This window comes from Lissotriton helveticus, chromosome 12, assembly GCF_964261635.1.
Source record: "Lissotriton helveticus chromosome 12, aLisHel1.1, whole genome shotgun sequence".
NCBI lineage: Eukaryota > Metazoa > Chordata > Amphibia > Caudata > Salamandridae > Lissotriton > Lissotriton helveticus.
Genome location: NC_136073.1, coordinates 612,250,315 through 612,276,429, shown reverse-complemented (window position 1 = coordinate 612,276,429; position 26,115 = coordinate 612,250,315). Strand labels below are relative to the sequence as shown.

The 26,115-nt window shown below is 47.5% G+C and overlaps 1 protein-coding gene across 1 annotated transcript in view; it reads left to right on the top strand.

Moving 5' to 3' along the window:
* The window catches only part of IGSF9 (immunoglobulin superfamily member 9), a 641,834-nt gene that overhangs the window by 539,083 nt on the left and 76,636 nt on the right, over positions 1 to 26,115 (top strand). The window contains 2 exon segments of the mRNA XM_078669195.1: positions 2,237 to 2,282; positions 2,741 to 4,354. Coding sequence (XP_078525321.1) covers positions 2,237 to 2,282; positions 2,741 to 4,354 — 1,660 coding nt within the window.

Genomic DNA, 26,115 nt, shown 5'->3' with positions numbered 1-26,115 from the left:
TTTGTACAAGGCTTGAAAACAAATTTCCTCTGCTTAGAATTTGACTAAGATAGCCTGTTGGATCAACATTTTAAGACTTTGTTCTCGCACTTCAGTGCTGCCAGATGCCTAAGACAAAACTCCCTCTCTGCAAACAAACTGCGCTTGCTTGACCTCCTTTGTCCTATCCTAGTCTTTTTTCATCATGTCTGCTGCCACCTCTAGTGTCACAATATTCCTCAAGTGTGTTAGCTTCTTTTCCTCTACTTGAAGTGCATTTGCAACAGTGGTCTTTCTTGTTCTACCAAATAAGCTCTGGGTAAGCCTGACATGCTACACACATTTAGCAAATAAATATCATGCTTAAGGGTGAATTGTGTTAAATTCAGGTGCATCTCTGCAAGCATTTGGAATCCGTCTAGGATGTGTGTGACTATTCCACTCACACTTAACCTCCCAAACTTGAAAATTACTTACTTAGAATTCACATAGCCATTGATTTCTCAGTTACCCACGTCTCTGATACCTTGTAGAGTTCTGTAGAGGTTGTGCCTGGGAGTACAGCGCCATTTGACTACCAATTTCTCATCTAATGTGATGCTCTGAGTACATTTATTTGTGTAGAATACCACTGCTCTCACAGCTAGCTTTGTAGTATAAAAATATTTTGTGGTAAAGGGAATGAGGAAGGCAGCCAGGTTTGATTTCTCTTGAACTAGCTTGTGGCTTAAAGGTGTGCCCCCTGTAGTGATGTTTCCTGGACAACCATTGCTCAAATCCATTTGGTGCAGGCAGGGTGATCCATTTAATGTGACAGACATGCTCCAAGTCATTCACCGGGCTTTCAGGTTTTTAGGGTTATTAGTCCTGAAAAGCATTAATGACGTCTTTGAGGGCATCTTTGTTCCTAAAGTATTTTTTTCTTTTAGACCAATTCTTCTCCATGCCATCCTTCATTGCAGGTTTGTACTGTTGATAAAAATGACTTCTTTTAGCTTGGGGATTATTTTCTCGGTGGCTCTCGTTCTTAGATTCTCAGAATTACCACTCGATAATATTGCCCAAGGATATACCATTACCACAGTATACCTTTGTTCTCCAGTTCGGTATTATCTCCCCATTTGAAGTTCTGCAGTTCGGAATGGGGACGGATACTATGGTAATAGCCCTGTTGGGTGCTACAAAACTCAGAATATTGTTCACTTCCCACACCCCCACATACCACACAAATTCTACCAAGTTACACATCGAGAACATTGAAACGGGGACAAGCTGCTGGGTCGACTTTTCTAGCTGCTCGTTTGTGTGTTTAGACTAGCATCTTTTTGTTGGATGGACTAGGACTGTAGTGAAAGAGAGTTTGGCAGTAGCAATACTTAGTCCCATTATATTTTGGTGTTAGAAGTCAAAGAGATTAGATTGTTCCAATTCCCATTTTCAGTGGCTAATATAATCTTTCTTGGTAGGTGAAGTCCATAGCTCCAGAAAATTAAACAGTCCTAGCAGTAAAAACAAAATCTGTGTGTGTGTGTGTGTTTATGTGTGTATATGTACATGTATTTATGTATATTTGCAGGCATACAACCCTCAGACAGAACTGTGAGAGCGAAATCTGTCAATCACTAATAAATGTTACCTTCTTCACCCTCAAAAAATCTGTTAGAATTTCGGTTCAATGTCAGAATTAACTTGAAAGATTATGGTCTCCAACAGAAAGATCTTTATGCAAAAAAAACCTATTTACCTTGGTGATAAACTGGTTGAAAACTCTCTTACCCATCCAGTGTCTCCAAGAGAAGGGTCAACCTCGAAAGGACGCTGTCTTTATACCATTATCATTAAAATCCTGCCTCAACTTGTAAATGTTCAGAGGGTTAATCTAACCTGCTCTTTTTCCTCCTTTCTATAGTTTGTCAAGGCTAGCAAGCTATGGGCAGGGAAAGAGCGATGGGTGCACTCAATAATATCATATGATAAAGACTAAATAATAAATCACTGGTACTATGTACAACAAACTGAACCATAAGAGGAAAGTATTTACAGCCCACTCAAAGTCATGTTTGAGCTCTGGTCGCCTTTGATATTGGCTTCTCCAGTGGTGTAATTAATTCTTGAGAACTTGAGAACAAGTCTGTGATTTGGCAGAGGGACTGTTCACTAGATATATAATTCGATTTGCTGTAGCAGAAGTCATCTTTCATTGTCATTTTTCACTAGCCTTTCATTTGATCCCTTTGTGTTCTCATGGCATTTCCAGATCTACCAGTCGTCTTCTCCCCAAACAAGAAGTCTTCACCTTCACAGTAAGTGTCCACCATTTCCATGATGTCTGCAATTGTTTTGTCCATCTTTTGTCCTGTCTTTCTCTTGCTGCCTTCCCTCATTCACTTTTTTGATTTGCCTTTACTGTTTCTTCCATCCCTTGCATTTCTTTATTTTTCCCATTCTCTGCTTTTGTTCTTCTAGATTCGCAAATGTATACATTCGAGTTTAGGATGGCAAGGAGTATAATATATGTAATCTGTTTTAACAAACACGTCTAAAACATGCAGCTCAACTAAGATGTAAAGTATTAGTTTTTGTAGATTATCTGGAATTCAAAAGTACAAATAGCAAGATAAAATAAAGTTTACAGTAAATAATATCTGTAAATTTGCAGTGTTTTAAATACATCATTCCCTATTTACATGTGTAGAATAACGGAAGCGTAGCTATCTGGTCATCTATTTTTTTAATGTTGTTTTGTTGATCTCTTTTCCAGAAATTCTAATGGCTCTAGTAGCTCCGATAGTATAATGAAGTTTAAGATGCAGGCCTCACCCTACCAGAGCTTCAGGAAGTCGCTGCTGTTTGGTGAGAAGGCTGGAACTAGCTGTGGTGCAAGTGCAGCTCATGACAATGGTGCAGGCTCCAAATACACTATGTATGAGAGCCACTTTGGAGAGTCAATAGCATTGGAACGCATCAGCCGCGGGCCAGATGGTCGATTTATGGTGGAGAGGGAAAGCCCACCTAAAGAAGGAAATATTGAGGGCTTTCCGTATGTTACACATACTCATCTCTACCCAAATTTCCACACAAGAATTTCCCCAGTGGTAAGCCAGTGTTTAGATGTCACGCATGAGCCTTACTTGCAAGTCTCCACCTCGACTCAAAGAGAAGACACTGTGTGGGAGAATGACGTAACGCTGAGACCAAAGGCTGCTGGCCAGGCTCGAAGAGAGGCTAGAGCTTCCGGTTATCGCCAGGGAAGATACTTTGGCCACAGCAGCCCTTCTGAAGAGACAAAACCACTTAGCATTATTAATATCAGCCCTGTGACATCAGCAGCTACCCTCCCTTACAGCAAGATTGAGGAGAAACGACAAGAGGTTAAATCTCCTGAAGAAAGGCTGGACAGAACAATGTCCCCTCTCAAAGATTCGGAGTATGACTTTTCATTTTCTCTACCCAGACTGGGCAATTCTTCATCATTGACAAACCATAAGTCATTTGACTTTCAAACCAAAGGAAGTCAACTAAGTACATCAGCTCAGAGTGGCATTCTTCAGTATTTGAGCCTTCCATTCTTCAAGGAAATGAGCGTCGATGGGGATTGGCCCTTGGAAGAAGAGAATTCATGGCAAGACTTTGACACAGTTTCATCCAAAACAAAGAGCCAGGAATTTCAGACAGTTGTGGATCTCGATAACAGGACTTTAGAGGTTGGTGATAGGCTGACAGAGCACCTGAGGTTGGACAACAAGGTACCACTACTGCCCTGTCCAGATTACATGGACACAAGTGGCAATCAAGAGTCATCGCATTGTTTTTCCTCAGTTAAGTCATTTCTTAAACCACCAGAGCCAGATTTACGGCCTGCAAAGGCCGCTTTGACTGAGCAACATCTTTGGACATATCACCTCAATGAGGATGTCGATAGGTCTACAGCTGTGGACAGCACAAACTGGAGCCCTACACTATCTAGCACAGAGCTTCCGGTGGACAGCACACCTGAGAAGGCCTTCAATACTACTTTCCATTCAGAGCGAGAGTTGGATAGATCTATAAAAGAGGACCCAGAACACAGGTTTACAGACTTCCACATGCTTGAGAAGCAGACATCTCCACCCTTGGACAAACCCTTGGCTCCATTGTTCCTCCAAGGCTCGCCTTCTGAGAAGGTCCTGAGGAACAGTTTGACCAGCCAAAGTAGTGGCAGGGGAAGTCTATCATTTCTGAGACCATCTTCACTGGCACAGTCCATTGCGGGAAGCTACCTCAGTTCTCCTGTTGGGGAAACAGCCAGCTGGCACAGCGGAGGAGGATCCCAAAGTTCAGGTGCAGAAGAGGGCAGGAAGAAGAAAGAGTCATTCATTCACACCATTGGAAAAAGGTGAGCGAATGATTTAAGTACTTAAGCTTTTAACATGAACATTTTATTTGGTGAAAACGTTTTATAAATAAGATGTTTATCTTTATTTGCTCATGTATATATTGTCAGGTGACTGTGGATTTATGTTTCGGAATGCCATCACAGCAGTAGACCATACTTTACTTATCTTCCTCTGTAGCCCTTATAGTCTGTTTTATTTTTCATTTTGGTTTCTTCTTCATCTTTCTCCCATTACATAACTGTGTTCACAACTTTCCATTTTCTTCCTACCTTTGTTAATTCTTCTTTCTCCCTCTTTTAATCTTCTTCTCTTTTTTTTCCTCATCTCACCAACTTCTACCCTCTTTCTCCTGACTAATATTTGTCCTTGTTTTTTCTGAAAGAAGCTTCTAGCCAGAGATTCCGGACTTTTTGAATAATCCCCAGGCATCAGACTGGATCTGGAAACTTTTCAGCAGTTCCATTGTGCACCAGTAGTGGCTACGTGCAACTCTGCCCTGATGCCATTCTGCTCCAGAAATAACGTTTGGAGCCTAAAGAGGCACCAATCCCATGTGATAAACACAGTTCCTTTCTTTTAACACCACCCAACGCGGACCGAAGCCCAATCTCATCTCTTTGAGACTCCTTTTATCTCTTTATATTGTAAAACAGTGTGCAACGGAAATGTCACCTTCTAAAATGACAGGTCATAAACCTTGTAGGTAGTGTTGCAAACAAATGTCTGTGACAGAACCTCATCAAGTTTGCCTGTGGTGTCTGTGGTTGTGTCGCGACTTCAAAGCCTGCAATGATAGCACATTGATAAACCCAAAGGCCATCGAGACTAGGAGGTGAAAACCGCTAGTGGCACTGATACCTGCTCAGAGTTTTGGGCTCTCTTACCCCTTAGTCCTGCCGCTGAGAAGCGTGTTTATGCTCCATGGTATTGCGTAAGGAGGCCTAAGTCCTTGACCCACAGCAGCCAACCTGGGAGGCCAAGACCAGCTTCCTTACAAATGTCCTTCAGCTGGGCACGCATCTTCTGAGCTCCTCTTACTTTTTAATAAGGTCCTTCTAAACACTTAGTTGGGGTAATGGGCAAACCTTACTCTGGCCCCTCAGTCAACTGCCAGATTTCGCGCCACCACCATCTGGCATTATGGCTACCCATAATTTGTATCACAGCACCCTCCCCTGAAAATTTGACGGTGTAGGCACCGTTACCAACTACTCCCCCTGATAGGGAGTGGAAAAGTTGGAGACATTCAGGAAAAGGATCTTTTCGTCCACTAGTGTGGTACTTCGATCTGTAAATGCCAGCTGCCTGATTCAGTGGCTGAAGACCTCTCAGGTGTACCTGAAGATCTACAACCTGTCCTCAGCCAGGCAATACAGAATGGTCATGACACAACCAGGTTCGCAATTTGTTGTGACTTGGACACCACTGATTCCATAACTAGTGGACCACTGGCATTAAGGCTGCCATTCATCTCCAAGCTTGGCTGTGATCCACTGGTTTTCAGTCTATGTCCAGTTGTTCCTCGGGACTCGCCTATTTGGGGAACAAGGCAGATTCCACAATTGAGCCGTTCAAGGCCATGGCAGGTTCCCAGGGCTTATCTGCCCCCACTCACCAACCGTATCATCCCTACCGCTCCTTCCGGCAGCTTCTGTAGAGGTACCCTATACCACCAGCCACTCTAACTTCCACAAGTCGGCCAGAAGTCTCCCCCCCCCCCCCCCCCCACAGCTCCACCTGCCAAACTTGTATAGCTTACCCTTAGTGGAGCATAGCCACCCAGGGGGAGGCAGAATCTGACAATTCTTGCTGCTTTGGTAGGCCAAATCATACAGGTGGTTCCTGCACATTGTTTGCCGAGGATATACCCTTCCTTTCATTCTCTCACCGGCGCAGCATACACTTCCCCCCCAGGGAGAGTGGGAGGATCATCTCTATTTTGCATTAGGAAGTGCAAACACTTTTGGCAAAGGGGGTATTGAGAGGGCGACCATGCCAGAAGTAGGACGTAGTTGTTATTCTTGCTACTTTGTGGTGACCAAGAAGGACTGAGGCCTTAGTCCTATTTTAGACCTGCACCCTCTCAAGGCCTTCCTCCCCTTTGGTCTCACCAGCGCCCCTTGGGCGTTCACTTAAGTGATGATGGTGGTAGCAGCATACCTTTAGAGGTCATGGGTGCCAGTCTTTCCCTACCTCAGCGACTGGCTGTTAAAAGTGGGCTTGACCAAGACAGTTGTAAACCACCTCCAGACTACTTCTAAACTCCTGTCATCTTTGGCGTCCACTATCAACATGTTAATGTCACCCATGACTCCTTCACAGATGCTCCCCTTCATCTGAGACATTCTGGACATGGTTCGGGTTTGTGCCTTTCCCCCAGGAAAGAGAGTCCAGCACATTGTTATGTTATGTTATGTTATAGGTTTTTGTACCGCGCACAGCTACCCCAGCAAAGGGGCGTCCTGGCGCCAAGGAAAGGTCAACACAACATCACTGAGCGCACCTGAATCCAGAGGAGTTAGTTAAAAAGGACAGTTTTAATAGCACGTCTAAAAAGGAGTAAGTCCTCATTCAGGGTATGATCCCAATAGTTCAGCTTCGAACTTGTATTTTAGTGAGGTTGACTTTAAGGCTGCTGGGACTGATGGCCTCCTGCTGCTCAAGCACACCAGGGAGCATGTGTGGGCTCGGCAGTGGAATGGGAAACATCATTAACAACGAAGGCATTACTACGCGTAACGTTTACAACGAGGCACTTACCACGTAAACGTCTTTTCAACGCGTATGCCTTCTACGATCGTCTTTACCACTCATAAAAAAAAGCGTAGGATTAAAAAGGGGGGTTGGGGGCGTCTCCCCCCCATAAAAAAACGAACCCGCCGTGCCTAAGAAATCAGCGTCGTTAGAGAGGAAGCGGAATAAACGTCCGCTTTCTCTTTACGACGTAAGAACGACGTGGTAAAGGTGATGCGGGGAAAACGAATTCCGTGGTAACGCATGCGTGGTAAAGGCATGCGTTGCAACGGAATTCGTAGTAACGACATATAACCCAGTGGAATCTGAAGTCTCGGTGGGCTCAGCATTAGAGGGACCTCTCCAACCATGTTCAGATTTCAAAGGAGACTGCAGAAGATCTGCAATGGTGATTTCTGGACCACAGTTGGCTCAGCTTTCGACCCCTCTCACTTCCCTTACCAGAACTGACAATGGTGACCGATGCATCACTTGCTGCTCCCCAGAGTGAATCTACAGAGCAGCATATAGATACCACCCATGCGTACTGATGTCAGTTCCTAACTTTACCAGCCCTTCGATGCAGATTTGCAGCTCGAGTTCCAAATTTTTTGGCTGTACCAATACCAAAATTCAAAAGACTTCCACAGCATACTACAACAACTAGGTTAATGGAACCCCTCAAAACCATAGACTTTAAATCATGCTATGACTGCAAGCCCTAGATGTCGGCCATGTATCCACACCCACCTTTGCCTGTGGTGCCTAGGTTCCTGGCTTAACTTGGAAATTGGGCCAGAGGTGCTCTTTGATACACCCGAAGGCAAACAGGAAGCTTGAAACAAAACTCCAAATTGCAGAACACAAAAACAGTTTCACCCAAAAAAAAACTCCCACTACAAGTCTCAGGAGCTGCTCTCACTCCAAGTCATTGGATAGGTTCAAATTCTAGTTGTGCCATATGCGCAAGAAGGCAAAGCAGTAGTCGTCTCCTTCTCGCCACTTTCGCACAGGGTAGAAGCCGATCAGATGACACACTAGGGGCCCAACTCCACTAGCACCATCTGTCTCTAAGCCCATTCACGGAGCGACCTAAGTTTCTCTGCCATCATCGAACTTGTAGCGGATCTCTATCCTTCAAATAGGCTATACTTTGGAATTTACGATGATGCGTGCTCCCACTGCAGCTCATTTATTCCCCAGAGTTCTATATAGCGCAAACTTGACCCGAAGGTCTCTGGTATCAGAGCTCTTTACATTAGCACCAGTTGCGTTACGCACGGGGAGATTAAGTGATTTACCCAGAATCACACGATGTTGTACGTCGATGCCAAGACCCGAACCCGGTTTCCCCAGATTTCGACCCATTGGTGCTACTAGCACCCAGTTACACTTCCACCGGCGATCGCTCCCTTGCATCAACTGTCCCATACCTCCTTGACCCCCCCATTAGGCCTTTTTCTGTCTCTTGCCTCCACTTGAGGGCCTGGAGGCCATGACATTCCAGATCAAAAGGGTGCTGACTCCCACTCCAATGACCGACCATACCAGATCTGATTCAATGCTGATTTCCTTCCCCAAACTTCATTGGGTCATGCAAGGCCCATAATGCCGTAAAACATAACCAAAGTGTAACCATCAACATTAGATTATCCCTAGTCCTTTCCTCGTCCTAGTACTACAGGAGGTCGTGTGCTTTTGGCTATGGCTGGGCCATCAAGAGATGTTCCTTGTAACCAATGTTATGGCATGGTTGTGTAATGTCAAGGCGGACACTCTCAGCAGAGGTAAACTAAAACTGGTTAAATACAAATGGGAGATAACTGCACTGCCAGAACCAACAATGGTTAAAAACTACAGCGACTTGAAAGTGCGAACTAACTGCATTTACCAGGATGCAACGGGGTCAAACAGCGCTGAGATGACAAGCAGGGTGCTCCCGCCCCCATTTCCTGTTTCTTCGGCCTCGAACTGACGAGCTGAAGAGCTCTCCGGTGTAGCACCTGTGTGCCTTGGAAGGGTACTGTAACCTGCGACGACCTGGGCTCCTTCTCAGCAACCCCCAAAGACTTTTTTCATGTTCTAAAATAACTATATGCTCTCTACTGACGATGGGCTAACCCCTGAAACACTAGTGTCTAGAGATCATCAGTTCAACAAGTACCTACTTGCACCCACATGGGTGAACCACTCAAGAACGCCATGTACCAGAGTCCCTAGGGGCGATCCGGAGGAGGGGCTAGCGGTGTGCGGTCCATTGCGATGGTTTCTAAAACTGGTAAAATACAAATGGTGTCTTCAACTTGGAGTGGCTCAGGACATCTTTGTGCTCTAGCTGGTTCTTGTCATAACTACCTAAAACTCACAATATCCCAAATAATGCTCACTTATGCTCTGATCGGATCCCTGGGTGATAAATTCCATCTGCAGTGGAGTGTGGGCCTCCTGTATGCCTTTCCACCTCTCCCTATTTTGCACGAGTCTTGAGGAAAATCAGGACAGACTAGGTTCAAGTGATCTTCATAGCTCTAGATTGTGTCAGGTGAGTGCCGATTTGGTGTCCTTGAGCATTAGCTCACCAATTAATCTGCCTCTTCTGGAGGACCTTTGGTCTCACAAGAGGACAGGGTCCTACACCCGAATCTCCACAATCTACACCACCATCCGTGAAGATTGAACGGCAATACCTGAGCAGTTAGAATGTAACTGCTGAAGCTGCGGATATGATTCTTATTACTAGGTGTCCCTTGACTAACTCCATCTATTTGGGGAGTTTGGAGAAATTTATAGCCTGATGTGGAGACTGTCAGCATGATCCACCTCAAGCCAAGTTATCTGATATTTTGTTGTTTTATCTTTGGCCCAGCAAGGTTTTACAGTGGATAAAGTTAAAGATAATATGTCAGCCCTTTCGTTTTTTTTACATTTGACTGACCAGCTTCCTTATTCAGTTCACCAATTGTGATGAGATCCTTAAAGGATTGGCACACATGTTTCTGCTGAATCCCTTTATAATGCCTCCATGCTAACTAACTTGTTCCTCACATTTCTGATGTGTATGGCATTTGATCCTAACCCAGCTGCTCTCCTTGACTCCTCAACATCAAGGCAGTTTTCCATAACGGAATCACTTGTGTGCTCTATCAATGAGCTGCAGGCACTGTCAGTATAGATTTCGTGCAAAACTTCCTTTACTGACAAATTGGTTCAGTTTATCCAGCTTCCTTTTTGCCAAAGGTTTTATTTCCCTTCCACATGGGTCATTCCACCAGTCTTCCTGCTTTCTTATCTCCCCCACATCTCTAGAAAGAGGAGGACAGGCTTCACCAGCTCAGTCTGAAAATAGCTATGAGTGTTTACATCTAGTGCACAACAGAACACTCAGGTGGTGACCAGCTTTTCCACTTTGCCCGTTCTAAGAAGGGTAAGGCGGTCTAAAACAGACTCTGTCTAGGTGGATCATCCCATGCATTAAGACATGCTCTGCTCTTGCCAAGAAGGAGCACCCTGGGGCCAACGGGTTCATTCCACTAGAGTCAGTGCTGCCTCAACAGCTTTGGCAAAGAGAGATCCTGTCATCAACATCAATTAGGCAGCTACATGGGTGTCCATGCATACGTTCACCAGCACTCCTGACTTGGCAGTCAAGTCCGCTTTGATGGCGATTTTGTCCCCTCGGTTCTGCAGGATTTTTTAGAGTGAGTCCACTCAGACCTTTCACCTTTTGTGAGGTACTTTGTGGGTATCTTGTCAACAGGTGAGGAATCAGTGATTAAAACTGTCCTTCAGAAGAATGTTAGTTCTCTTCTGTAAATCCTTCTCTAGTGGAAACTAACCATAAATTAATCACGGTCCTTCCTCCTCCCCCATTCCATGGTGTGGACTTTCTTATCTGCTAAAAAAAAGTCTTAATTTATATTCATCATTATTTCACATTCACTTTGTCATGATTCATCAACGTCTGAGGGCTACAAAAGTGTAAGACAAAACTGATGTGAACGTGCTGAGAAGGCACCCATATGGGGCTCCGTACCTTCACTTTTAAGGCGACCTGAGGCCGTTGCTGAGTCCGAAGTAATCAATTACCAACATGGGGGGAAATTGCGGTTGAAAAATCCAGATCTAATCTAGCATCTGGAGATATTCAAAAGGTGACAAATGTGCAATTCAACAGGGTATCCCCAAGAAAGTGCGTTACCACAGATAAATAACTTATTTTTCTGATGGCTAAATCTAACCGCTAATTCCTCACCTTTTGAATTCCCACAGATGCCAAATTGGCTCCATAACTTTTTCTTAGTAAATGATCCCGTGTGCCTACATGTGGCGCCATTGGACTCTACGATGACCACTCAGTGCATCTGGAAGTAATGACCAGATTCATACATAGGTATCATCCCTGTGCACTGACATCAGTTCCTTTCTTTCGTGTCCTATGACGCCGATCTGGAATTCCACTCTCAAACATTTTCTGTGTTTATTCAAATCCACATTTGTTTTAGGACATTGTGCTAGGGAAATGTGTCCCCCGAGCACCACAGTCTTCAAACCGTGCTTTTACTGCATCAATCATGGATCCACACTGCTTCTGTCTAGGTTTCAAGGGTATAAGCAGGGCTCAGTCATGCAACAAATGCCCACAGATGCACCCAGGGTCATAATGGCTACAGGTCACCATCTTTGGTAAATCAAAGATGAAGTTGAGAGACAAGTCTCTCCATAAGCAATAGAAGTTCAAGTGCGTCTCCTCTTCGTTCAGTTATTTCTGTTCTTGGGAGAAGTTGCCGAGTCGTTGCTTGAAGAACCAGCCTCTACACACCTCGTCTGACTCACAACCTAAACCCAGGTTTTTCTCAGGGCACTCTGAGGTAATTTTTTTTTTATTTTTTTATTTTTTTTTTTGAAAACCTTTATTGGTCCATAACACAAATTACACTGCTGTAACACCTACAACCCCCCTCAGTAGGCCGGCAGCTTTGACATGTCTTGTGAAGCTGTATATACTTTTTTCGATGGGGGTGTACTCTTAACACAGCATGTCGCCTACAACCCATCCGGGCCGGCCGCGATGTATCTAGTTGTGGGCCATATAGTAAATTTACAGCTAAGCATCTTGAACATAATGCAGTTTATAAGCAACGGAGTTTTGAGGTTACTTTTTATTTTTTTTATTATTTTTCGTGTTTTTTTCCTTAAATCTACTTTATAACATATCCTGCACTTTTCCTTCCCCTAATGAGGCCACCATACGGTGTATGTGGCGTGGTGGAGCTTGCAGTGTGGATTGCCAGTGTGTTGTCCTGCAGCAGTTCATATTGCCGGGCAGTCTCAATATTACAATCCCGCTCCGCGTAAACGTCACTCATTATCAGGGAAGGTATAACTTTTTGATGCCATTCAAAGAATCTGATGTTGTGCTATGTCCTGGATGTGATGTAGTGAGTGTTTCCTAGTGTAAGGAAAGTTGTAAGAAAACTAGATTCAATACACCCAAACAAAGTGTACCCAAGGGGGGGGGGGGGGGCAACCTTCTCGCAGTCTGCTCCTCCTGTGTAGCTACTGGTTTTAATCAAGGGTGTCCCGTGCGATGTGTCATACGTCTATACATGTGAGGTCTGGGGCGTGCATACCCTGGCCGAGGGAAGAGATTAGGGGGTGTGTATCGGAGTTATATTGCCCCGCTTTTCGGGGGTGTGAGCTCTCGGAGAGGGGCGGTGGCCTGGCTATTACCACGTATCTCTCCATTGTCCTCCTCTTCAGATTCGTCGTTATCTTGTGCTTGGAGCAGATATGTAGTGAGGGGACCCCATAGGTCTTTGGGGCGTGACTTATGAGGTAGAAGGTCAGCGTAGTTGTGGAGTTGCTCCTGCCACGTAGACATAGTGCTAAGCCAGTCCTTGAATTTAGGCGCTCTTCCCCTACCCCATCTGCACGCCACTTGTCTCTTAGCCAATAGGAGGCTTAGCGCAAAGAATTTTCGGTGTGTTTTCAATGCCGGGTTGTTGTGTCCGAGTAAGGCTATTTTTGGGCACGGGTCCGTGGATATTCCGATCATTGCCGATATAGCCTCAAACACTTCTATCCAGTATGTGGCCACTGCCCGGCATGCCCATGCTAGGTGTATGAAGTCAGCGCCAGGCCTGCCACACCTAAGACATCGATCGTTGTCTCTGAGACCTAGTCGGTGCAGTTTAGCAGGCGTGAAGTAGATTCGATGCAAGAATTTGTAGTGTACCAATCTGAGGCGGGCATTACCTGTCACGGCGTGTGTATGAGAGCAGCTCATCTCCCATTGCTCGTCCGTCATGGGATCGCCCAGGTCAGTGTCCCAATCCTGTCTAGCTCTGAGGGGGGGCGGAGATGGGGCTATCTGAACGTGTTTGTACAGCAAAGAGACCACATGCTTTGGGGTGTCTGTCTGGAGTATGGAATGCAGAGGCGCCATGGTTTCCGGCTCATCCGGGAAGTTGGGTGTGATTGTTTTAATGTTTTGCCGGAGCCGCACATACAGGAAAGTATCCATAGTCGTGGGGGATCTGTCACCAAAGAGCTGTGCTACCGTGCGAAAAGTACCTTGGAGGTAAAGGTCTCCCCAGGTGTGGATAGCGAGTTTTGCGAGGAACTTGCGTCCAATTTCTTCACGTGCGACACTCACTCTAGGATCGTTTGCCAGCCCCATCAATGGTGAGTAAAAAAATTGCATTTCCATATGGTCTGCGATACGTTTCCAAGCCCTGATAGTACAGTCTACTGTAGTGGGGTCCCTATCCTTCATACTGACTGTTGTATAAAGATAACCCGAAGGTTGTATCGGTCTCATGTACCCATCTTCAACCGCCAAGTGGGCCATGAATGGAGGTGGGTGGAACCAGTACGCGGCGAAATGACCTTGGGCGCAGTCGTAGTATTTTCGGAAGTCCGGGACTTCAAACCCGCCCTGGTGGTAGGGGAGCATGAGCGTCTTCAGACTGAGTCTGGCCTGCTGGCCTCCCCAGATAAGTCGCGACAGCTGAGAGTCGAGGGCGCGAAAGAAACATGAGCCGGGGTTATAGGGAATATTGGTGAACAGGTATAGTAGTTTGGGGAGGACCACCATTTTAACCAGGGAAATGCGGCCTGCCATGGATAGTGGAAGGTGTATCCATTTGGTTACGTTGTCGGTCAATTTGTCTAGTGCAGTTCCGTAATTGGCTCTGATAAGGGTTTCCCGGTTTCTTGTGATTATGATTCCTAGATATTTTATTTCTTCCGATTCCCACACTAGGGGGTAATCTAGAGGAAATTCCTCGGTCTTTTCAGTCAGAGGGAGCATGGCCGATTTTGCCCAATTTATCTGTATCCCCGCTATTGCACCAAATTTGGTTATCTCTCGTAGCAGAGGATTTAGATTTTCTCGCGGTTTGTCCTCATATAGGGTCATGTCATCTGCGTATAACGCGATCAGGAGTTGTCGTTCCGGGTAGATGAGGGAGGGGTGGTTGTGGTGTTGCCGAAGTTTAGCGGCTAGGGGCTCAATGGCGATCGCGAAAAGTATTGGGGATAGTGGGCATCCCTGCCGGGTGCCTCTCTGAATCTCAAACGGAGCAGAGCGGGCCCCGTTGAGTAACACCGTAGCTTGGGGTTTACAATATAGGAGCCGAATCCAATCTATGAAATTAAAGGGGACACCCATCCTTTCGAGCAGTGCCAGGAGGTAATCCCATTCCAGGGAATCGAACGCTTTTGTGGCGTCCAGAAATACAGCAGCTGCTTCGCAGTTAGGGTTAATATCCTGCAGCACCGTTTGGAGAGTGCGCAAATTATGGGATGTAGCGCGATTCGGGACAAACCCTGCCTGGTCTGGAAGGACGAGACGCTCCATAAGGAGGTTGAGACGCGCAGCGAGGACTTTTGCTAAGATCTTACTGTCGGTATTTAGCAATGAGAGAGGCCTGTATGAATCGCAGTGTTCTGGTGGCTTTCCGGGTTTCAGTAATGATGTTATTAGTGCTTCTCGCATTGTAGGCGGGAGAGAGCCTTCCTCTAACGCGTCATAAAAGACCTGCTTCAGTATGGGTGCAAGCAAATGTATGAAGGTTTTATAAAAGTCAATAGGTAGGCCATCTGATCCTGGCGCTTTCCCGGACTTCATGGACATAATTGCGTCTTTAATCTCATCCAATTCAAGTTCATGATGAAGGAATTTTTGTTGGGTCGGTCCTAACCAGGCTATTGCAGTGTCCTCTAGGTATTCCTGCAAGTTGAGTTTGTCAGTTCTATGTGAGGTGTAGAGCGAGGTGTAGTGTTCTGTAAGCACTCGGAGCTGCTCTGTGAGATCACGTTGTGGTATGTCGTGTTTGTCTAGTAGCGTAGAGACATAATTTTGGTATCTAGGGGCTCTAACTGCAGAAGCGAGTGCCTTACCTGGCCTGTCTCCCTCTCCATATAATCGAGCAGTGAAGGGCTTTCCCAGGAATTTGCATTCCTTGTCCGCCAATTCCGAGTAGTCATTCAATTTGTCCCGGAGCTGGGCCTGGGCTACGCGGCCTCCGTCTCCCTGAGCTATCTCTCGCTCTAGCTGTCTGAGCTCAATTTCTAACTTTCGTATGTCTTCTCGTAGTGTTTTTAGGACTCCTCCTCCCTTGGCTATACAGTTCCCTCTTATTGTCACTTTGAAGGCCTCCCACACAGTAGTGAGACTAGCGACTGAATTAACATTCCGTTCGAAGAATTCCGTGATGTCTTGTTCTAATTCAGCCGTGAAGGCCGTATCTGTAAGGTGTGCGGGGTTCAGTCGCCAATTCAGGTACGGGGCCATGATGAGGGGAATCTGCAGGGAAATTAGGACCGGTGAGTGGTCCGAGAACGTACGTGCCAGGTGGTGTGCCTTGGATAACCATGGGGACAGTCCTGCTGACAAGAATATATAGTCAAGTCGGGCCCATGTGGAGTGGAAAGTGGAGTGGTGGGTGCCTTGCCTGGCGGTGGGGTGTTGGTGTCGCCATGCATCAACCAGGTGGTGTTCATTCACTATTCCCAATAGTGCTCGTTGAGTATTCGTGTAATGAGAGGCTTGCGGACACGATCTGTCCTTCCCGGGTATTAGAGCAGTGTTAAAGTCCCCCCCCCAGTACCACGTGAGCAATCCCCAGTGTTTGTATTTTCCCCCACAGTGTAAGGAGGGCAGTAGGGTCATCGGTATTAGGGCCGTAATAACATGCAAACAGTATTGTATGTGCGTGTAATTTCCCCCAGATCATACAGTAACGTCCCTCGGAGTCTATCTCGGTTCCCGCCAGAGCAAAATTCGTCCCTCGTCGTACAAGAATTACCACCCCTCTAGCATAATTAGAGTAAGATGAGAACGCTCTGCTAGTTGCCCATTTTGAAGCGAATGAGGGGGATCCATTCGGAATTATGTGTGTCTCTTGCAGCATAGCAATGGAGATCCCTTGCCTGTCTAGATACCCCAGAATCTGTCTCTTCTTCCTCGGGTTATTTAACCCCCTTATATTCCAGGAGGCAATCTGTAACTGCGAGGTATGTTGCGGTCTAGTTACGTCCCCCATTTGTATATCAGAAAATATGTCAAACAAAGGTCTACAACATCCGTGTTTTTATAGCATTTGGCATCAGATTCGTAACATGATCCCCAACTTCCCTCCTGGCATGCCCCATAACTGGAATGAACGACATTTAGTACTTTCATGCATGCATCGTATTGGGACACTTCCCCTCCCACTCCGGCAACCCCAACCCGCCGGGAATTTGGAGCCCACCCACCCCTAGTCATCCCTCCCTCTCCCCAACTAGAAAACAGAAGTAACGATACAGACTCCCCTACTCTTCTTGCAGAAGGGGGGTAATGGGGCTCGCCCATCGGGGGTCATTTCTAGAGGCGCCAAACCTGCCATCCTCCTCCCTACTTGCACCCACTAGGAGCCAGGTAATTACCCTGTCTCTCTGCGTGGGACGGAGGTGGGTGATCGAGCCTAAACAGTAATATAATCCGGTTCATGCAAAAGTTTTTTAAAGTCTACCTCACCAGATTATTGGGATATTGTTCGTGAATACTCAGCTTAGGTGCGTCAGACGCCATGTTAGTCCTGCTGGTTCATGGGCGAGGGGGATCTGGAGCGGTGTCTTTCAGCATTGTCTCTGGTGTCGACTCTTTGTTTGTGTTGTTTGAGGAAGTCCTCCACCTGTTGTGGGTTTTGGAAGAAATATTGCTTGCCCTGTAGGGAAACCTTCAGTTTTGCCGGATACAGCATGGCGTAAGTCATCTCTCGTTCTTGAAGTTTCTTCTTCACTCCTGAAAATTTCCTTCTGGCTTCCTGTACCGCCGGGGTGAAGTCAGGGAAGAAGGAGAGCGTGGTATTACAGTATCCCACCGCACCGACCTCCCTCGCTCTTCTCAGCACTGCATCTCGGTCCCTCTAATTTAGGAATCTCGCGATGATGGGGCGCGGCTGGGCCCCTGGTGGTGGGCGCGCGGCCAAGGATCTGTGGGCCCGTTCCACTATTAGGTGCGAGGAGAATGATTCTTTGCCAAATAGTTCAATGACCAACTTTTCGATAAACACCTCCATTTTCCCCGTGTTGGTGGACTCCGCAAGGCCCAAAATGCGAATGTTGTTGCGCCTGGACCTCGCTTCTAAATCTTCGTTCTTTTCAGCAATGATTTTAAGGAGCCTGTCCATTTGGGTCACTTGCCTGCTATTGGAGGTGGCGCCATCCTCTAACGTAGAGATCCTTTCCTCCGCATCTTTGATTCTGGTGTCTTGTTGTTCCAGTTTTGTGACAACACTGTCCATGCGAGTATTTATCGTGTCAATTTTGGAGTCGATGTTAGATAAGCTTTGTTGCATGCTTATCAGCAAGGTTTTCCACTCCTCGTCCGGGGGACCTCGTGCGGTAGGGCTATCCTCCGGGTCCAGTGGACCTATGGGGTTCTTTTTGGCTTCAAACGGTATCTTAGATTGTTTGGCATCGTTGCGGCCCATGTCGCGTCTTGGCGTTCGCGGGGCCGGCTTGGTAGCAGCAGCCAGCGCGCAGTGAGATGGATCCCCGTCCAATGGTCCGGAAGTAGACGGGGCAGAGTGGGTCTGCGGTCAGTATTCCGTCCGCGTGGTGAGGTGAAGGTTACGTCCGTGCGTGGCTCACTGGGCGCAACACCGGTCTGTGGCCCCTTCCCTGGCGCAGTTTATCTTCCCATTTGGCGTGACGTAGATGGAGATAGCGGGACTAGAAGTGTGCTCCTTATATCTTCAATCTGGGCTGGAACTGGTTATGGGACAGAGTACTTCATGTAGCGTCCCGGACCACAAAGTCAAGACTTCAGTAGGTGAGCTCAAGGGGAAGCAGTGTCACCCCAGGTGGGGTCCGACTGAGTAGAGGCAGGTGTTAACCTATATCGCGATGGATCTGTAGCCCAATGCCTGAGTTGGGATTAGTGTGTCTCTTTGGTAAGCCACCAAGCGACTGTGTGCGGCACAGGTATATCCTGATCTCAATCCCAAGGCGCTTTACTTCACTGTCTCGTTCAGGCGGCAGCTTCCTTATCTGGTAGGGCTTTGAGTGCTCTTTTTGAGGGGGAGCACCCTAGGGTGTGCAGTTGGGGGGAGAAACGTCTTCCTCTCGTGCTAGGTAGGCAGCCCCCACAAGGCAAGCCGTCCCTCCGTGAGCTGCCAGCAGTACTCAGGGGCCGGCGGAGTGTTTGGGCTCAGGCGCCGCCCGGGAGGGTAGTGCGAGGGGCAAGTTCGGCAGCTATAATTGCCTGGGGGGCAGTCCGCTGTGCTTATCAAACTCCCCTTGCCCCAAACGTCTATCGGAGCCACGGGTGCGCAGTTCTTCCTGGCAGGTGTAGGCCCCTAAGCCTCGGGGTAAATTTCCGATCCCCTGCTGGTCAGGAAAAGGCGGTAGGGGGGTCGCAGCGTGGGAGCGGCAAGGCACTGTCGGCGGCCGAGGCCGTGGGGTGTGATCATCAGCGCACTGGCACTTACTGTGTGTCCGGCCTTGCTAGCACCAGTTCTTGGCCTCCAGGCCTCAGGGGAAGTTTCTGGCGTTTAGTAGGCCGTGGGGGGGCCTCCTTCGGTAATCGGGCGGGTCCGTTCGTCCGCCGCTGCCCAGTGTCATGTAGCGCTCTTCTATTGCCCTGTCCCGGTCTCCACCTGTCCCGACCCAGCCGTTCCTGTAGTGTGTGTTGGAGCGCCGATCGCAGCTACTCACAGCCGCCGGGTTCGCTGAGTCATCCGGTCTTCCCGCCAATGTTTTGAATATTCGCGCTTTTTGCTGCTCCTCTTCTATCGGCAGGGCTCGCTGTCTTTTCATGCAGGTTTTCTTGCAGCGCTGTCGCCGGTGCCTTTCCCTCGGCAGCGTCAATAATCACCTCCGTTCGGCTCCGATGAGGCCGCAGAACCCCGGAGTTTCCCAGCAGGCAGGACCCGCAGATGGGCAGTTCTCGGACCCTAGCCTCAGTCCGGTCTCAGGGATTATGGTGAATATCTCCACCCCCGGTAGGTCGATTTCGATGGTTTTTGCACCGCTGTGATCCTTGGAATGGCGCAGACACGATGGCGAAGTGTCCGGGCCGTTTAACCGGGTCAGGATGGTCAGAAGGATATTACAAAGGCTCGATCTGGCGAGAGCCTCACTGCAGTGCGGCCATCTTGGTTTAGCGCCACCTAGCGCCCCACTCTGAGGTAATTTTAAAAGAAACAATTGATGGACGGAATGCTGGACAATGCAAACATTCACCCTCAGTCACAAAGATCTGGGTTAAATCCATCATTCTTTTGCTCACCACACCACCCCAGTTTGGACCCAACCATATGCAAATCAGTCTTGACCCTGTTCTTTGTGGGAACAGTCCAGCCCGAACTGCAAAGCCAGGTCCTCCATGGACCAGAAACAAGCATCCTGGGACCGGTTTCAGGGCATCACCCTTCATCAGCCAGGCTAGCTTAAAGCCAGTGGTGTTGTGAGTACGGGACCCACGTCTGGGCATACCCTTCCCACTTAGAGCGACATATGCAAAAAAAACAATTGATGGACGGAATGCTGGACAATGCAAACATTCACCCCTAGTCACAAAGATCTAGGTTAAATCCATCATTCTTTTGCTCACCACACCACCCCAGTTTGCACCCAGCGATATGCAAATCAGTCTTGACCCTGTTCTTTGTGGGAACAGTCCAGCCCGAACTGCCAGCCAGGTCCTCCCTGGACCGGAAACAAGCAGCCTGGGACCGATTTCAAGGCATCACCCTTCATCAGCCAGGCTAGCTTGAATCCAGTGTTGTAGTGAGCACGGGACCAACGTCTGGGTATACCCTTCCCACTTAGTGGAGAGGTGTGGTGCAGCGGCCAGGGCAGCTGACTTCGGAACACAGGCTTCACTGTTCGATCCCCGGCTCCGGCGGCAGCTCAGCTCAGCACCATGTGACTCTGGCCAATAGCTCACTTACTTTCCACGAGGGCCCCCAGCGCCTTGAGACCCGTAAGGGTCAGTAGTTTGCGCTTTACAAATACGGATTTACATTTACTTAGGGCGACATTTGAAAATGAAACAATTGATTGACGGAATGCTGCACAATGCAAACATTCACCCCTAGTCACAAAGATCTGGGTTAAATCCATCATTCTTTTGCTCACCACACCAACCCAGTTTGGACCCAGCCATATGCAAATCAGTCTTGACCCTGTTCTTTGTGGAAACAGTCCACCCCGAACTGCCAAGCCAGGTCCTCCCTGGACCGGAAACAAGCATCCTGGGATCGGTTTCAGGGCATCACCGTTCATCAGCCAGGCTAGCTTGAATCCAGTGGTGCAGTGAGCACGGGACCCACGTCTGGGCATACCCTTCCCACTTAGGGCGACATATACAAAAGAAACAATTGATGGACGGAATGCTAGACAATGCAAACATTCACCCCCCGTCACAAAGATCTGGGTTAAATCCATCAATCTTTGCTCACCACACCACCCCAGTTTGGACCCAGCCATATGCAATCATTCTTGACCCTGTTTTTTGTGGGGACAGTCCAGCCCGAACTGCCAAGCCAGGTCCTCCCTGGACCGGAAACCAGCATCCTGGGACTGGTTTCAGGGCATCACCCTTCATTAGCCAGGCTAGCTTCAATCCAGTGGTGTAGTGAGCATGGGACCCACGTCTGGGCATACCCTTCCCACTTAGGGCGACATATGCAAAAGAAGCAATTTATGGACGGAATGCTGGACAATTGCATTAAAACGATGGATTTAGGCCCAAATCTCTGTACTGGGGTGAATGTATTACATTGTTCTGCATTCTTTCCATCAATTGTTCTTTTTGCATTCGTCACCCCGAGTGGGACGGGTATGCCCAGACATGGGTCCCGTGCTCTACATGCTACTGGAGTCAAACTATCCAGTCTGATGAGGGCTGAAAGCCTGAAACCGGTCCTAGGATGCTTGTTTCCAGTCCAGGGAGGACCTGGCCTGGCAGTCCGGGCTGGACTGTTCCCATTGGGCGCAGGGTCAAGACTGATTAGCATATAGCTGGGTCCAAACTGGAATGGCGAGTAAAAAAACGATGGATTTAGGCCCAGATCTCTGTACTGGGGTGAATGTATGACATTGTTCTGCATTCTGTCCATCAATTGGACAGGGGAGAGGAGGAGGAGGCTTGGGGAGAGGAGTTGGCCTAACGGCTAGGGCGCTCGACCTCGGACCTGGAGGAACTGGGTTCGAGTCTCGGTAACGACGCCAAAACCTCCTGTGATTCTGGGCAAATCACTTAATCTCCCCGTGCCTAAAATGAAAGTAACTGGAAAACGTAAAAATGTAACGTAACTGGAAAAATATGTAAAGCGCTCTGATACCTGATTCGGTTCGGGTCTAGTTCGCGCTATATAAAACTCTGCAAAAAAAAAAAAAATTGTTCTTGTTGCTCTGAATTAATTGGACCACTGTTAGCCCTGCAGCAAGTACTGAGGGAGGTGACATCACCCGCAAACGAGTCAAGCCATTCTGCAACGTTTGCGGGTGATGCCACCTCCCTCTGTAGGGCATTCTGGCTCCATGAAACTGTAGGGGTCCCTAATTGAATTTCGCTGGTGGGGCCTTCCCTAGCACCAGCTCACCCTTTGGACCTTCATGCATCTGGCGCATGCTTCCATTCCAGCATAAAAAGCCTAATCAGTCCCAGTGGCCCTGGCCTATGTTTTTGTGGTGCCTTCTCCCAGTCCGATCCTGATGCCTGTTTCAGATGCAGAACTGATGTTGGCCAGCTTCAGGCTTGCTACAAAGCTACCAAGGCGCAGCCGCCAACATTGGAAGACCCTCAGCCTCTTTTTTGCCACTCCCATTATACTGGCTCTAGCCTTTTTTTAGATTCACAGAACGCCAGTGGCCTAGATAAGTACCCTGAGACAGAATTGGACTACCAACTGGGCTACCATAGCGGACACCGCACATCTTTTATGGCGTAGTCTGCTGGCTGGACCTTCAGCTGCGTACAATAGGGATTAAAGCAAATCTGCTTTCCTGAATACTGCAGACTGGTCATGCTACTTCAGAGCCTTTGCTTCCTTTTTTTGAGGCTCAGACAGAAACGCAGATGGCAACTTTGTCTAAACCATGTTAATTTCCCCAGTAGGTCACCTAGTGGTAAGGCATCATAGGGCTACCCCTCCCTGGAAATGTGTTCATTTTGACCCAGCACACAATTGCTGAGTGCTTGGTAATTCAGGTTTCTACTGGCAGAGTTAGCCCCTGTGCGTTAACCACAGTTCCACCAGACAAGGAATCTAAGCACATTGATGCTTTTGATGTACACATTTTCTATTCCACCAGTTTGCCATTGAAATCCCTGAATATCGTCTGCCTGCTAGGATGCTATATACCTGCCCTTAGAGACATGACCGATGAGATTTTGTCAGACGTTCCTGTTGTGTTCAGATATGCTTTTACGCCATAAGTGGATGTGTGTCACAGGATTTTCTGTGGATATATAAGCACACTTTTATGTAAATGCTATTCTATGGTTCCAGAATTTATCTGAGAGAAAGCTGACTGTGCTTTAACGCTTTATAGACAATCATACTACAGCCTGATCCTTTGACTTGCTATCCCACTGCCCATCAATTTCCTCAATAATACCAAACGTTTAGAGGATATTTTCTGGGGCTTTCCTATAGTCAGAGGCAGCCCTCTCTACCCGTGCGGGAGCCTGTACAGCCTTTTCATGGCTCCAGAAGTTGAAATGGTGGCTGAGATCAAAGCCATCAGCAAGGACAGTATTACTTTCTCCTCCTTGTCGTCTTCTGTGACTATAGCCAAGCCAATTATATTCACCCTCTGTGTTCAAGGAGGAGTCAAGTATTCGGCAGGGTTTGTTTTTACCTGCCCATCTAGCCTTTAATTACTTCAGAGCAGTGGGCTTTGCAAGTTGTTCAGCATGGCTACATCCTTCCCTTTACATGAGCCCTCATCCCATACCTTTTTTGTTCTGGCTTAAGCAGATCATGCCTTCATTCTTGTCCATGAAGTTGATTCACTTCTGGCTAAAAGATCCATAGAGAGAATCCCTGAAGTGGAGAAGTATAGGGGGTATGGCCTCTGGCACTTTTTTGTGTTAAGACGGCAGTCTTAGACCAATATTGGGCCTCTGCTTTCTGAATACCTTCCTCTTGAAAGAGGAGTTTGAATATGATTCTGGCCCAGGTAACTTCAGCCCAGGAACCTTGGGACTGGTTGCTTTCCTTTGACTCGCAGAATGTGTACTTTCATCTTCTGATCTTGCAGTCTGACAGACGTTTCCTTTGGTTTAGGGTCGGGTTGGTGCTCTTTCAGTTTACTGTCCTGCCCTTTGGCCTTACCCCAGCCCCCAGGTTATTTAGAAGGGTGAAGGAGGTGATGCCACTTCTCTTCACAGATTGGGACAATACGCATATTCCTGTACCTGGACGATTGGCTCCCAAACGTGGGTTTGCCACAGTCAGACGTGGACACCTGGAGACAGTTTTCAGCCTGCTGTCATACCTTGGGTTTTCCATCAAAGTGACAGAATACCTCATTCAGCCTACATAGAGGATTCCCGTCATAGGGACCAACCTTGACACTGAAGCCTTTCCACCTGTGGCTCAAATGCAGGGCGTTCATTCTAGGACTTTGACGTTTTCAACTCTCTCCTGGGTTCTGGCGCTTCTTCACCTCTTTGCCTCGTGCATCCTGCTGATCATTTGTGCTCTTTGACACATGAAGGCCCAGTAGTGGCCCTCTGCCTGCAGCAGTAGGCACCGCACTGTTGTTGCCTCTCGGACAACATTTGTATCTTGGAGAAGGCATGCCAGGACCTCTAATGGTAGACATCGGAATCAGCTTGACCTGGGACAGATTTTTCTCCCTACCACATTCAGCTCTCAAAACAGCGACTGATGCATCGGCTCTTGGCCTGGCCACTCACCTGAGAGATGTGAAAATCAGGGGCTTTAGTCCACCCTTGGAGGAGAGGAACCACATTAACCTTCTGGAGCTTCATGCCATTCTGTTGTCCATGAAGGCCTTACTTCTGGCCATCGAAGGGAAACTATTCCAAGTTCTAACGGACAGCACAACTGCTATGTGGTGCTGCAACAAGCAAGATGGCATTTAGTCCAAGATACCATGCCACGAAGCACTGGTGCTGGCATGATTTCCACAGGATCTCCCTAATGGCTGTCCATTTGGTAGGCTCGTTGATTTACAGAGCAGATGAACTCAGCAGCCGCCATTTAGTGGATCCCATATGGTGTATGCCTGTAGGTGGTCCAAGGCATCTTTTCCCAGTGGGTCCAACCTTTGTTTGATCTTTGTGACACCGCTGAGAAAGCGCAGTGTGAACAAGGTGAGGAGACACCAGGTTCAACTTATCCTAGAAGTCCTAGATTGGGTTAGGAGACTGGTATTTCCCCCTGATGAGCCTCAGCAGTTGCCCTCCAAATCAGCTTTCTCTTCTGGAAGACCACCTAACTCATCAAAAGGGCAGGGACCTGCACTGAAATCTCCAAAACTCACACTTCCAGGTGTAGAGGTTAAGTGCTACCAACTTGAGTGGGATTGATCTACCAGCAGAAGTTGTTAACGTTATCCTTGCAGCACCCGTCCACCAATTCTGTCCATTCTGGTCATTGGGAAAACTTTTCAGTCAGGTGAGAAGCCATTCAGTTGATCCCCTTCATGCTAAGTTATCTAGTGTTTGATATTCTTGTCACTGGCCCGACAAGGCTTTGCTGTGGGCACATTTAACGTTTATTTGGCAGCTTTTTTGGCCTTCCTATGTTTGATTGACTGACGTTTGTTATTCTTATTGCCGGCTGTGGTGCATTTTTTAAAGGGGCTTACATATGTTTCCTCTGGCACCCTTTATGCCTCATTGAGACCCTAACAAGGTCGTCACGTTTTTGATGTGCACAACATTCAAGCCTAGGTACAGTTAGTCTTTGAGATTACTGACCATTAAGACAGTATTCCTCATTGCAAATACTGTCTTGATTCTCAAGACTGCAGAGATGGGCATTTTGCCTGCTGAGTTCTGAAGGACTGACTGCCTGGTGTAAATTCCACTCCTCAGCCTCTCCACTGTTCGTGAGATACTGCTTTGGTATCTATTCAAAAGATGAAGAATCTGCTGTTAGAAGTATCCATCAGAAAAAAAGTGAATAACCTTTGCTAACGCTCTTTCTGGTGGATACTTTATCTAACTGCAGATTTCTCACCAGTCTTCCTTATCTCCTTTCTGTGGAGAGGACATTAAAAGCTCTTTCTGGTGAATACTTTATTTAACCACAGATTCCTCACCATGTTCCCTGCTTGCCCTTCTGTGGAGTGGACTTTTAAGGTGCTTAATAAGGTGATAAGTTAGATTCTGCACGCTGCCACGTTTGAAACCAATCACTGTTGCTCCATGTCTGAGGGCAAGGAAGAGGAAAAAAGAAAAAAAGATTTCAATGCGTAGGGATGGTGCCGCCATATGACTTCGGTCATCCCTTTTGGAGGTGGTAGGAGTTGTCACGGAGTCCGATGGCAC